Below are 12,321 nucleotides of genomic sequence, written 5' to 3'. Positions count from 1 at the left end.
GTCTGCAATGAGGTTGGTCGGAGAATCAAAACTGCACCCTCATTTATCGGACTGTTCAGAAGTCTGAAAACAGGGGGGGGGAAGCTGTTGCTGAGTCCAGTGGTTGGTGGTTTCAAGCATGTGTTTCCTGTCACCTGATGGAAGCGGGGAGAAGGAATGACCGGGAAGAGACAAGTCTTTGATCATGTTGGCTGCTCTTCCAGGGAAGTGTAGATGGAGTCCGTGGGAGGGGAGGTCAGGGGAAGGGAGATGGAGTCCGTGGGAGGGGAGGTCAGGGGAGGGGAGGTCAGGGGAGGTCAGGGGAGGGGAGGTGGAGTCCATGGGAGGGGAGGGGAGATGGAGTCCATGGGAGGGGAGGTCGGGTGGGGAGGTCAGGGGAGGGGAGATGGAGTCCGTGGGAGGGGAGGTCAGGGGAGGGGAGATGGAGTCCATGGGAGGGGAGGTCAGGGGAGGGGAGGTCAGGGGTGGGGAGATGATGTCCGTGGGAGGGGAGGTCAGGGGAGGGGAGGTGGAGTCCGAGGGAGGGGAGGTAATAGAAACATAGAAAATGGTGTGATTATTTGCAAGGATGTTTGCGAGGGAATGCACATTCCAATAGTCGGGACGTTGATGTATTCCGTGGAGACTAATATTATCTGCAATTTCAACTTCAGGGAAACCCATTAAATTTGAAGAATATGGAGATGAGCATATTCCTGCTGTTATCTTGAAAACCTTCCTGCGGGAACTCCCAGAGCCACTGCTCACCTCTCAGATTTACGATCACGTCCAGACCATTGGAAGTGAGTAAGAGTTTACTTTGCCTCTTGTGTTGGTTCCCCATGTGTGCAACTCCAAGAAGCCGGGTTTTCTCCGTCTGTTGAATGAACGGCAGATTTGTTCATATTTCACAATAAACGTTGTTTCATAATATATATCTATATATATATATATACATATATATAAAAAATGCAAACTGGTCCATGTCTGTCTTTACATTACAAGTGTGTAGGTGGAAGCTTCAGATACTTGTTTACCTTTGTTTAGAGATACAGCGTGTAAACGGGGCCTTCGGCCTACCGAGTCCGCACCGACCAACAATCCCTGCACACTAGCACTATCCTACACACTTTAGCCTACAAACCTCTGTCTTTGGAGTGTGGGAGGAAACCTGGGCTTCCGGAGAAAACCCACGCAGGTCACGGGGAGAACGTACAAACTCCGTACGGACTGCACCCGTAGACAGGATCAAACCTGGGTCTCTAGTGCTGTGAAGCAGCAACTCTACCGCTGTGTCATCGTGCCGCCACCATGTCATCTTGTGATGTTCAAATCAGCATTGTTTCACCCACTATATTTGTTTATAAATTAAAACCTACCCCTGGAAGAATATATTGTGCGAACCTGCCTATGGTCATTTTGTCATCTGATTTTCTAATCTGCCTGCACGATCACTCCTCTTGCCCTTGTGATCATCTTTGTTTCAAGTTGAGACTCAAGTTTCAGGCAACCACGCCACTCTCCTATTTAATATGAACTTGATCATATTTTGATTACTATCCCAAACACTTTTTTTTCTCCAAAATTTCTAACTATCAGGTGGTGCAGCGGTAGAGTTGCTGCCTTACAGCGCTAGAGACCTGGGTTTGATCCTGACTACAGGAGCTGTCTGTACCGAGTTTGATCCTGACTACAGGAGCTGTCTGTACCGAGTTTGATCCTGACTATGGGTGCTCCAGTTTCCTCCCACGCTCAAAAGACGTACATGTAGGTTAATTGGCCTCGGTAAAATTGTCCCTAGTGTAGTAGGATGGTGCTAGTGTACGGTGTGGTCACTGGTCGGAGTGGACTAGGTCGGCCAAAGGGCCTGTTTCTGCGCTGTATCTCTAAACCTAACCATGTTGTATAATGAGTTAGAAAAAATCACTGGAGCAACTCAGCAGGTCGGGCAGCATCCGTGTAGGAAAATGGACCAATGACATTTAGGACTCAAGAGCCCCTCCAACCCAAAACATCATCTGTCCATTTCCCTCCACAGACACTGCCTGACATGCAAAGTTCCTCCAGCAATTTGCTTATTGCGCAGGATTCCAGCACCTGCAATCTCTTGTGTCTGCCCCCGTGTCTTGTATATCTGTACAGAGTTTGTACGTTCTCCCCATGACCTGTGTGGGTTTTCTCCGGGATCCCTGGTTTCCTCCCACACCAAAGGCCTACAGGTTAACTGCTTTGGTAAAATTGCAAATTGCCCCTAACGTGCAGGATAATGTTAGTGTACGGGGTGATCGCTGCCCGGCACGGACTCGGTGGGCCGAAGGGCCTGTTTCCGCACTGTATCTCTGAACTAAACCAGCTGTAAAGAAGTTTATTCCTTTGGAACGGGTGGCAAGGGTTATGGGGAGAAGGCAGGAAAATGGAATTGGAGGACAGAGATCAGCCATGATTGAATGGCAGAGTAGACCCGATGGGCCGAATGGCCTAATTCTACTCCGATAACTTATGTTTGATTCCTTGTTCAATAAATCTCTGTACTTAAATTACATGAAACATTGTGCGATATTGTTCGTGGGAACTTGCTAAGCCACATTTCTCGGGTTACATCAGTGATCACACCAAGCACACCCGGAGATTATTTCCTTTTGTGTCTCCGATTTAATTTGTGCTCTTGTTCCTCAGATTGCCTGAGCATAAACTCGTGCTACAACTCCTGCCTGACCCATGGCAAATCCAACCCCGCGCGTTACAGGTTAATTGGGCTCCGTGATTTAATAGAAACCTGGCGGGTAACGTTTTCACACAAAGGGTGGTGGGTGTAAGGAACCAGCTGTCAGAGGAGGTAGTCGAGGCAGGGGACTATTGCAACGTTTAAGAATCATTTGGACAGGTGCATGGATAGGACAGGTTTAGAGGGATGTGGGCCAAACGCGGGCGGGCCAGTGCGACTAGCGTAGATGGGACATGTTGGGCCGAAGGGCCTGATTCAACGCTGTATGACGCTGTGACTCCATAAGCGGAACAAATTCACTCTGCCGTGAGCTAATCCAAGAAATGAGCCCTGCGTGCTTCTAAATTAAACAGTTTGAAGGTTATTGTTGGCATGCCTGATCTACCAGTTAATCATAGTCTGAAGTGGTGCTCAGGCATGTGTTAACAGATGGAGGCTCAGGAGATAAGGTTTGCCCAAATATATCTATAGATTAAAAAAACAACAATTTAACCTTTAGCTTTATTTTTCTCGTTTTCCTGGCATTTATGAAATTCTGGATCATCTCCCAACCCTGGGAACAAGGCTGATTCTGCAAAGCCAGTGAACATTTGCGTTTAGCCTGTGGCTGTGTTGCACTTGTTATGTGCTCTGTGTAAATAATAGCTCACTGCAGGAAGAGAACGTTGGTAAGATATATTCAGATGTCCTTTAATGTAAACGCTTTCAAGCAGTTGCTTAGAATGCATCGTGGTTCTTCCCGTCCTGAGGAATGGGTTTTGATATTTTTGAATGGGAAACGAGGGTGTCACGGTGGCGCAGCGGCAGAGTTGCTGCCTCACAGCGCCCGAGACCCAGGTTCAATCCTGTCTTTGCGGAGTTTGTGACTGGGGGTTTTCTCCGGGTTCTCTGGTTTCCTCCCACACTCCAAAGATGTGCAGGTTTGTGGGTTAATTGGCTTCTAAGGATTGGCCCTAATGTGTAGGATGCAAAAAGTGGCGTAACATAGAACTAGTGTAAGGGTGATTGATGGTCGGCGTGGACTCAGTGGGCCGAAGGGCCTGTTTCCACACTGTATCTCTAAACTACACGAAAACCACAGCAATCCTCACGTCTCCAGCAAAATCGCCCTGTAATGAAACTGTAGGCCCAAAGGAATAAAACAATGTCAAAGGCTTGTTGTGACAATTTCTTTTTAATTTAAACATTTAGAGCCACAGACATTTTCTAATGTCTGAAGAAGGGTCTCGACCCGAAACATCGCCCATTCCTTCTCTCCAGAGATGCTGCCTGACCTGCTGAGTTACTCCAGCATTTTGTGAATAAATACCTTCGATTTGTACCAGCATCTGCAGTTATTTTCTTATACTTTTCTAAGATGATGTTCATTTGTGCACAAACTGCAGAATGAGCTTTATGTTGAATGACCTGTTGTGAGCTGAGATATAAACTGAGGCTGGTAATCCAGTGTAACACCGACGGAGGGCTGCATTGTCTGAATGCAACAGGAAAGAGATGCCTCCAATTGCTGCTGCATTTGTTCTCGGTGAGCGGCTGGCTCGGTGGCGCAGCGGTAGTGTTGCTGCCTCACAGTGCCAGAGACCCGGGTGCAATCCTGAGTACGGGTGCTGTCTGTATGGAGTTTGTACGTTCTGCGTGGTTTTTCTCCAGTTTCCTCCCACACTCCAAAAGACGTCCAGGTTTGTAGGTTAATTGGCTTCGGTAAAATGAGTGTGCAGGATAGTGTTAGTGTGCGAGGATCAATGGTTGGCGCGGACGCGGTGGGCTGAAGGACCTGTATCTCCAAACTAAACAAAAACTGGGGCATTCAAAGGAGTGGAGGCAGTTCTGTCTTGTGCTTTGGCCCCTAATTATCTTGCATCAAAAGAGGTAAACAAAGTTAGGTCATTATCACATTACCGTGAGTGGGAGATTGCTCTGCACAAATTGATTCCTTAATTGGCTGGAAGATGCAACATATGCACCTGGAAAAGTACAGCACAGGAAGAGGCCCTTCAGCCCATAATGTCTGTGCTAAACATGATGTCAAAGACCAAAGATAGGCACAGGTTAGGTTATGTTTCGGGTCACCCATCATTTCAATCTGAAGAAGGGTCCCGACCCGAAACTTCACCTGTCCTATTCCTCCAGAGATGTTTCCTGACCTGCTGAGTTAATCCAGAACATTGTGTCTATCTTTGTAAGAAAATAACAGCAGATGCTGGTACAAATCGAAGGTCAGGCAGCATCTCAGGAGAGAAGGAATGGGCGACGTTTCGGGTCGAGACCCTTCTTCAGACTGATTCAACAATTGTGTCTATCTTTGGTATAAACCAACATCTGCAGTTCTTTAGTTCTACATGATCCCAGGATCAACTCTTATCTGTCTGCACATTATCCATATCCTTCCATTTCCTGCATATCCTTGAGCTTACCCAACAATCTCTTAAATGCCACCAGCTCCCCAGGCAGGATATTCTAGACACCACCACACTCTCTGCATGTCTTGAACATGTCTCTGCATGTCTCCACTTAAATCTTGTGCCTCTCACCATAAAGCTGTGCCCACTAGTAATTGATATTACCTTCCTGGAAATATCATTTATGACAGATCATAGTGCACGGGTGGCAGTGGTAGAGTTGCCACCTCACATCACCAGAGACCCGGGTTTGATCCTGACTACGGGTGCTGTCTGTACGGAGTTTGTACGTTCTCCACGTGACCTGCGTGGGTTTTCTCCGGGATCTCTGGTTTCCTCCCACACTCCAAAAGACCTGCAGGTTTGTAGGTTAATTGGCTTCGGTTAAAAATTATAAATTGTCCCTTGTGTGCAGGATAGTGCTAATATACAGGGTGATCGCTGGTCAGCATGGACTCAGTGGGCTGAAGGGCCTGTTTCTGTGCTGTATCTCTAAAGCCTAAAGAACTGGCCCTTCGGCCCATGCTGTTTGTGTCAAACATGATGCCAGGTTAGACGACGTCTGGATTATTCTGAGGTGCTGAAAGGTGTTGTATAAATACCATGCCTTACATCTTTCAACAATTACGTACGGCCCTGAAATATTTAATCACGGGGTGAACAGTCAGTGCAGGGAGAGAGATTTGTGCTGATGAGGATGAAATTAACTTCCATTCCAATAACGAGTGCGTTTGCCAGAAGTATTTGTGAGGAGAATGTCTAAAGATGTTGGAGAAGAGTATTTCTGCGTAGAAAGATAAGAAATGGAAAGTAGCATTATCCATGCATGTCAGACCCTGCGTTACAGATTGGTCAGTGCACCAGGAGAAAGGAATCCACTTTCTCAAGAAATAATAGTTGATAGTTCTTCACTGTGGAGCCTTTCGACACCTAATGCAGGCAGGCAGGGAGAAAATGGGTTATAAATAGCCTCTTTTTTTTATCGGTATAGAAGTAAATGGTAAAAGGAATTGTTTTCGTGTTAAACTCCCTGCCACAGAAAGATATGGATCAAAGTAAAATCTGACAGATGTGTACTTTAACTTCCAGCTGTTGAAAGCAGTTTACGTGTAACTCGCTGCAAGCAACTAATGCAGAGACTTCCCGAACACAACTACATCGTGGTGAAACACCTGATCTGCTTTCTCAACATGGTGAGTTTTGCAGAAGGATTTTGGTTACTCTTTACAGAGTGCAGCACCTTATCAAAGTGCAGCAACCTGTGATAATGAGAAATGGATTCATGATTCCTACGTATATTTTTCACTTCACCCCCATCGTCAAAGAAAGGCTTATTAACTCCTCCAAGAAGATATTACCAAATAAGGGTCTAGAGAAGGGTCCCAACCCGAAACGTCACCTATCCATGGTCTCCAGAGATGCTGCCTGAACTGCTGAGTTACTCCAGCACTTTCAAAGGTCTTTTATTGTCACGTGTACCAATTAAGGTACAGTGATATCAGAATTACCGTACAGCCCTACTAAAAAAAAAAGCAAGACACACAACTACATAAAAGTTAACATAAACATCCACCACAGCGGATTCCTCACTGTGATGGAAGGCAATAAAGTGCGGCACGGTGGCGCAGCGGTAGAGTTGCTGCCTTACAGCGAATGCAGCGCCGGACACTCAGGTTCGATCCTGACTACGGGCGCCGTCTGTACGGAGTTTGTACCTTCTCCCCGTGCCCTGCGTGGGTTTTCTCTGAGATCTTCGGTTTCCTCCCACACTCCAAAGACGTACAGGTTTGTAGGTTAATTGACTGGGTAAATGTAAAAATTGTCCCGTGTGTGTAGGATAGTGTTTGTGTGCGTGGATCGCTGGGCGGCGCGGACTCGGTGGGCCGAAGGGCCTGTTTCCGCGCTATATCTCTAAATCTAAAATCTAAAACAAAAAATCTAAAGTCTAATCGTCTTCCCTCTTTATTCTCCCGCGGTCGGGGCAGTCGAACCATCCACACTCGGGGCGATCGAGGCTCCCGAGGCTCCCGCAGCCTGCGGTCAAACTTTGTGTCCTTTTTACCAAATAATCACTATTGCTGCTGTAGATTTCCCGGGTTGCAGCATCTTCTGGAGGGTGGGCAAGTGTCATGCAGAGAAATCTGGATGATTGGGTTCAAGGCCGGGTTCCGACCCGAAACATCACCTATTCCTTTTCTCCAGAGATGCTGCCTGAGTTACTTTTTGTGTCGATTTTTGTTTTAATTCTGATAGACACAATTGCTGGAGTAACTCAGTGGGTCAGCCATTGGAAAATTGTAGACAGACACACAATGCTGGAGTAACTCAGTGGGTCAGCCATTGGAAAATTGTAGACAGACACACAATGCTGGAGTAACTCAGGCAGCATCTCTGGAGAGAAGGAATGGGGGACATCTCAAGACCCTTCTTCAGACTTCTCCTTCCATTGGAAAATTGTTTGCTTCTCTGTTATTACTTGCAATATGTGTGAATTTGGTCTGACCACCCAAATTCCCATGCACTTTGGCTATTCAAGGCATGGAAACTTGTTTATACCTTCGAATGATTAGTGTTATGAGCGGCAGGTTGTGTAGGAAAATAACTGCAGATGCTGGTACAAATCGAAGGTATCACAAAATGCTGGAGTAACTCAGCAGGTCAGGCAGCATCTAGGAGAGAAGGAATGGGTCGAGACCCTTCTTCAGACTGTTATGAGCCCTCAGGTGCAGCCATTGAAGTATACATAACAGGAATAAGTATATATTTATTTTGAATTTTCTTTTGCTGGGTGCCACTCCAAGGGGGGAGTGCCGTTTTAACAGGATGACCGATGGAGTGAGTATCAATTGGACCGGAGATCTGACCAGGGTCTCTGGAGGAACTCAGCAAGTCAGGCAGCATCTGTGGAGGGAAATGGGCCAGTGCCAGATGAAGGGTCCTAATCCAAAATGTCAACTGCCTATTTCCCTCCACAGATGCTGCCTGACCTGTTGAGTTCCTCCAGCAGTCTTTTGCTCCAGGTCCCAGGATCTGCAGTCTTGTGTTTCCATCGACGTACTGTATATTGAGCTCATTGATGATCTTTGGTCTGCGTTCCCCATCGGTGTGGTGACCAGATTGGTTGAGACTTTTATATTGCCAGGTAGCTGAGTCTTGATGGTCTAATGCTTTGCATGTTGTTAAAGTCTAATTAAGTTTCTTTTGCGTTAGGTATCCCAGCAGAGCATTTTCAATAAAATGAACCCCTCAAACTTGGCTTGCGTCTTTGGAGTGAACCTTATCTGGCCCCTAAAAGGACCTGCCACCCTGCAAGCCCTCCCCCCTATAAACATGTTTACGGAGCTGATCATTGAATACTACGACCAAATCTTCAGCTCCAGGATTCTGCCCAATGAGGTGTTGCCATGAATGCCTTTTGGAAGCTGCACATAACCTCGGTAAGAGAACTGAACCAAGTGGCGATCTGAATCCATGTTAAACCCACAGGATGACCTGTATTACTTGAGCCAGTTGCACTGCTAAATGGAAATCCTTCATAATACTTGGACGTCACGCGTCACCAAGGTGGCGAAGGAGCCGAGGATGAGAAAGCGATCAGTTTTAAACATGGTATTTAAATGTAACCTAATTCCTCCTCCATACTGCACGATTGTAGACAGACATCGTTTGCTTTTTACAATGATGGTGGCGTTGAATTTAAAGATCATTCCGTGGGATGCCTGCTTCTGCCTTGCAAAGCTCTGGTTTCCATGGTGTAAGAGATGCAAACTGAAGATTAGGCTGGCTTTCCTCCTACGCTGTTGGTGTGTGTGTGTGTGTGGTGCAAAGCCTGAAACATAATTAACAATTTGATACCAAAATGAATAATCCGCATGGACAATTTATTTGGGTCACGTGGTATCAAGATTCTATTCTAGTCGTGCCTTGATAATATTTTCTAATTTTACAGTTTTGGTGTGGGATAACATAATTATTTAAGTTCAATATTTCTTTAGCTACTGAGAGGAGAGAGAACTAATCAGAATTTAAAAGTTTCTATTACCAAGGGCAGCTAGTGGAAATATTTTGGATGAGCCATTTAGGAATGTATTATGTGATTTCAGTAAAATCTCAAACTGCACAGAATAATTTATAAGTTTTTTTAAAAAAGCTTCCACTATCTTATGGTTTCCTTTTGTATTTTATACATAGATTCTACTGTTATAGACTCTCCAGACACTAATGCTGAAAGATTTAATTTTATGAGCCAAGAATAATCAGTCGTTTGATTGGAGTACTTTTTACTTTGCATTATTGCAGAGGCGAGACTTTCAATTCAACAGACCAGGCTTGCTTCAGTGTTAAAATGAATCCAGTGAATCAGTGTTAAAATTAACTAGTGTTAAAATGAGTCCAGCCAACTTGAAATTTATGTAGAGAGGAGTTTGCATTTTCATCCATTTAAAACAAGAAATATAGCACATACTCCTTTGCCTAGTTTTATTAATAACAGCAAATAATCATATTTTTCAAGGATGTTTTTGATTGTTTTTCTGTCTAGAATAGGTTGAGTTCCATGTTTGCCACTGGTATAAACGGTAGCAATTAAATACAAATGTTATTCGGCATTATTGTTTGAGATACGGTTCGCATCATTCAAGACAAGAGTGTTGATCACCAGCAAAGATACTGGCGAGGAGTCTTCACAGGTCCCTTATCCCCAAGAGGAGCAAAGAATGGTTACGCCAAGGGACAACGATGACAAACCAATGTAGCCTGGAATCCTCGTGACTTTATTTCCATGTTAAATGTATTAAGCTTATGCCCTGCATTTGGAAAGAATTAAATGCTATATAAACATCAAGACACAAGCCTATTTATGCTTTTTTTGTTATTAAAATTAAGAAACGTGCCAGATCCTACTCAGAATTTTGACTTTCTGTATTTATATTAAAGATGTTCAATGATTAGGTCGGCAATATTTTGTAATTTACTGTTTTTCCAAAACTTTCATTGTTTCTTGTATTCGATGAGGTTCTGTAACGAAGGTCAATTGGCTTGATTGGTCTCTTGTGTTCGTGTTTTCTACACACTCAATAAACTGATTTAAACTGTAGGTCACACAAACTGGATGATTATTTTTTCCTCTAATAAGGTACTTAATTCATGTGCAGATTATGCAGCAAAGAAGTTCTTTTCAAACCTGGGCAGAAGTACATTGCAAAAGATTGTGGGTAAAAGGTCATTCTTAAATATTTTTTGCTACTCATTTAGTCACCACTCAACTTCTTCCATGAAAGTTCATGACAGAGGCTGTTGGAATTGTTCCACATCCTTGGACTCTTCCCCTAATAGCTAATGGCCTCAAAAAAACACATAAATCAGTGAATTCCTAGGACCAAAAGCTTTTGCTAATAATATTTAACAATAATTCAATGTACTTGATTTAAGATCTACAACCTCTGACTGGACGAGAGTTCTCTTGATTAGATGCTCCCTCCTAATGCACCATCTTGAAATGGGTTTGAGATACTGGTTCGGACTAGTGTTACAGGAATTTCCATCAGCCATGTAAAATGAGATTTTAGGTTGATCACCTTTGCTGCTAGCATATCATACTTTATTGCCGCTATGAGTTACTTCTTAAGATATCAATGGACAAGTAGAGAAAATAATTGGAATATTGGCTCAGTAATGGATATTATCAAACTGTTGGATAAATCATTAAAAACGGATCAGAGAGCAATTGGATTATTCAACAAATAATGTACATAATCCCTGAATGAAGAATATTAATTATTCTGCTGCATCTCCATTTTTGGGATAATTTTAAAACCATTTTGCTTCAATGATTTGAATTAATTGGAACAATTTAAAATTAATCTGTTATGGTTGCTTCAAGATGTAATTTAGTACTACTTGGAGTCACAGAATATAAGCCTTTGGTGCTGAAACATTGAACACAGTACAGGAAAGAACTGCAGATGCTCGTTTAAATCGAAGGTAGACAAAATGCTGGAGTAACTCAGTGGGACTGACAGCATCACTGGAGAGAAGGAATGGGTGACATAGAAATATAGAGAATAGGTGCAGGAGGAGGCCATTTGGCCCTTCGAGCCAGCACCGCTGACGTTTCGGGACTGATGAAGGGTCTCGACCTGAAATGTCACCCATTGCTTCTCTCCAGAGATGCTGCCTGTCCCGCTGAGTTACTCCAGCATTTTGTGTCTACAGCACAGAACATGGTCTATATCCCTCTATTTCATGCTATTTCACATTTATCTAAATGCCTCCAAAACATTGCTATTGTGTCTGCTTCTACCATCTCCCACTTTTCAACAAAAAAAAAAAGGGTTGTAAATTTCCTTTAAATTTATTCCACTCGTTTGAAACCTTTACATTCTAGTATTTTCACCCCAGGAAAAAAGATTATCAATGCCCCACAATTTCATACTATTTGCTGTCTGGCAGGCCTGTGAAAAAAAATCCAAGTTTGTCCAATCTTTCTTTAAGGCCCAATCCCTTATTATAACCCAATCCCCAGCAGCTGCTGAACATTGTCTGCACCCTCTGAAACCTGCCACGTCCTCCTTGTGTGATGGCCAGAGCTTCAAACAGCCCTCAAAGTCGACAAAACGGAAATTGTATACAGCTGCAACATTACATACCAATTTCATGCTCAAGGCCCTGCCAAATGGAGGCGAGAAGGCAGCTCACTGGTTAGTGGTTTATTCACAAAATGCTGGAGTAACTCAGCAGGTCAGGCAGCATCTCGGGAGTCTGAAGAAGGGTCTCGACCCGAAACGTCACCCATTCCTTCTCTCCCAAGATGCTGACCCGACCTGCTGAGTTACTCCAGCATTTTGTGAATAAATCGATTTGTACCAGCATCTGGTTATTTTCTTATATCACTGGTTAGTGGTCCTGCTTCAGGTCAGAAAGTACAGGTTTAAATCACATCAGGCAGAGATTGGAGATGTTTTTCTAGATGGCCACATAGCAGTCGAATGAATTGGGCAAAACTCTTCCTGCAGTTGATTAATCAAACTAGTACAATTATGGTAACAATCACAGGGACATCCAACCTGCAAACTATTTCCTCATTGCCTCAGTCTCTGGGGAAACCGCACACATCACTAAAGTATTATGGCTTAAAAATATTACCTTGCACTAAACATTCACATTATTTCCTTTATCATGAATCTGTACACTCTGGATGGCTTGATTGTAATCATGTAT

General features: G+C 44.0%; 1 protein-coding gene across 4 annotated transcripts in view; it reads left to right on the top strand.

Moving 5' to 3' along the window:
- Window positions 1-10,178, top strand: part of LOC144603536 (rho GTPase-activating protein 8-like) — a 40,642-nt gene extending 30,464 nt beyond the window's left edge. For 2 of the 4 annotated variants that reach the window (XM_078416889.1, XM_078416886.1), the window contains 3 exons: window positions 654-782; window positions 6,193-6,296; window positions 8,314-10,178. In XM_078416889.1, coding sequence (XP_078273015.1) covers window positions 654-782; window positions 6,193-6,296; window positions 8,314-8,511 — 431 coding nt within the window. In that variant the 3' untranslated portion in view covers window positions 8,512-10,178. The remainder of the gene's footprint in view (window positions 1-653; window positions 783-6,192; window positions 6,297-8,313) is intronic. The other 2 variants (XM_078416887.1, XM_078416888.1) reach the window with 2 other exon arrangements.
- Window positions 10,179-12,321: the final 2,143 nt, after the last annotated feature.

This window comes from Rhinoraja longicauda, chromosome 20, assembly GCF_053455715.1.
Source record: "Rhinoraja longicauda isolate Sanriku21f chromosome 20, sRhiLon1.1, whole genome shotgun sequence".
NCBI lineage: Eukaryota > Metazoa > Chordata > Chondrichthyes > Rajiformes > Arhynchobatidae > Rhinoraja > Rhinoraja longicauda.
The sequence above is the reverse complement of the archived record's forward strand: the minus strand, read 5'-3'. Positions and strand labels throughout refer to the sequence as shown.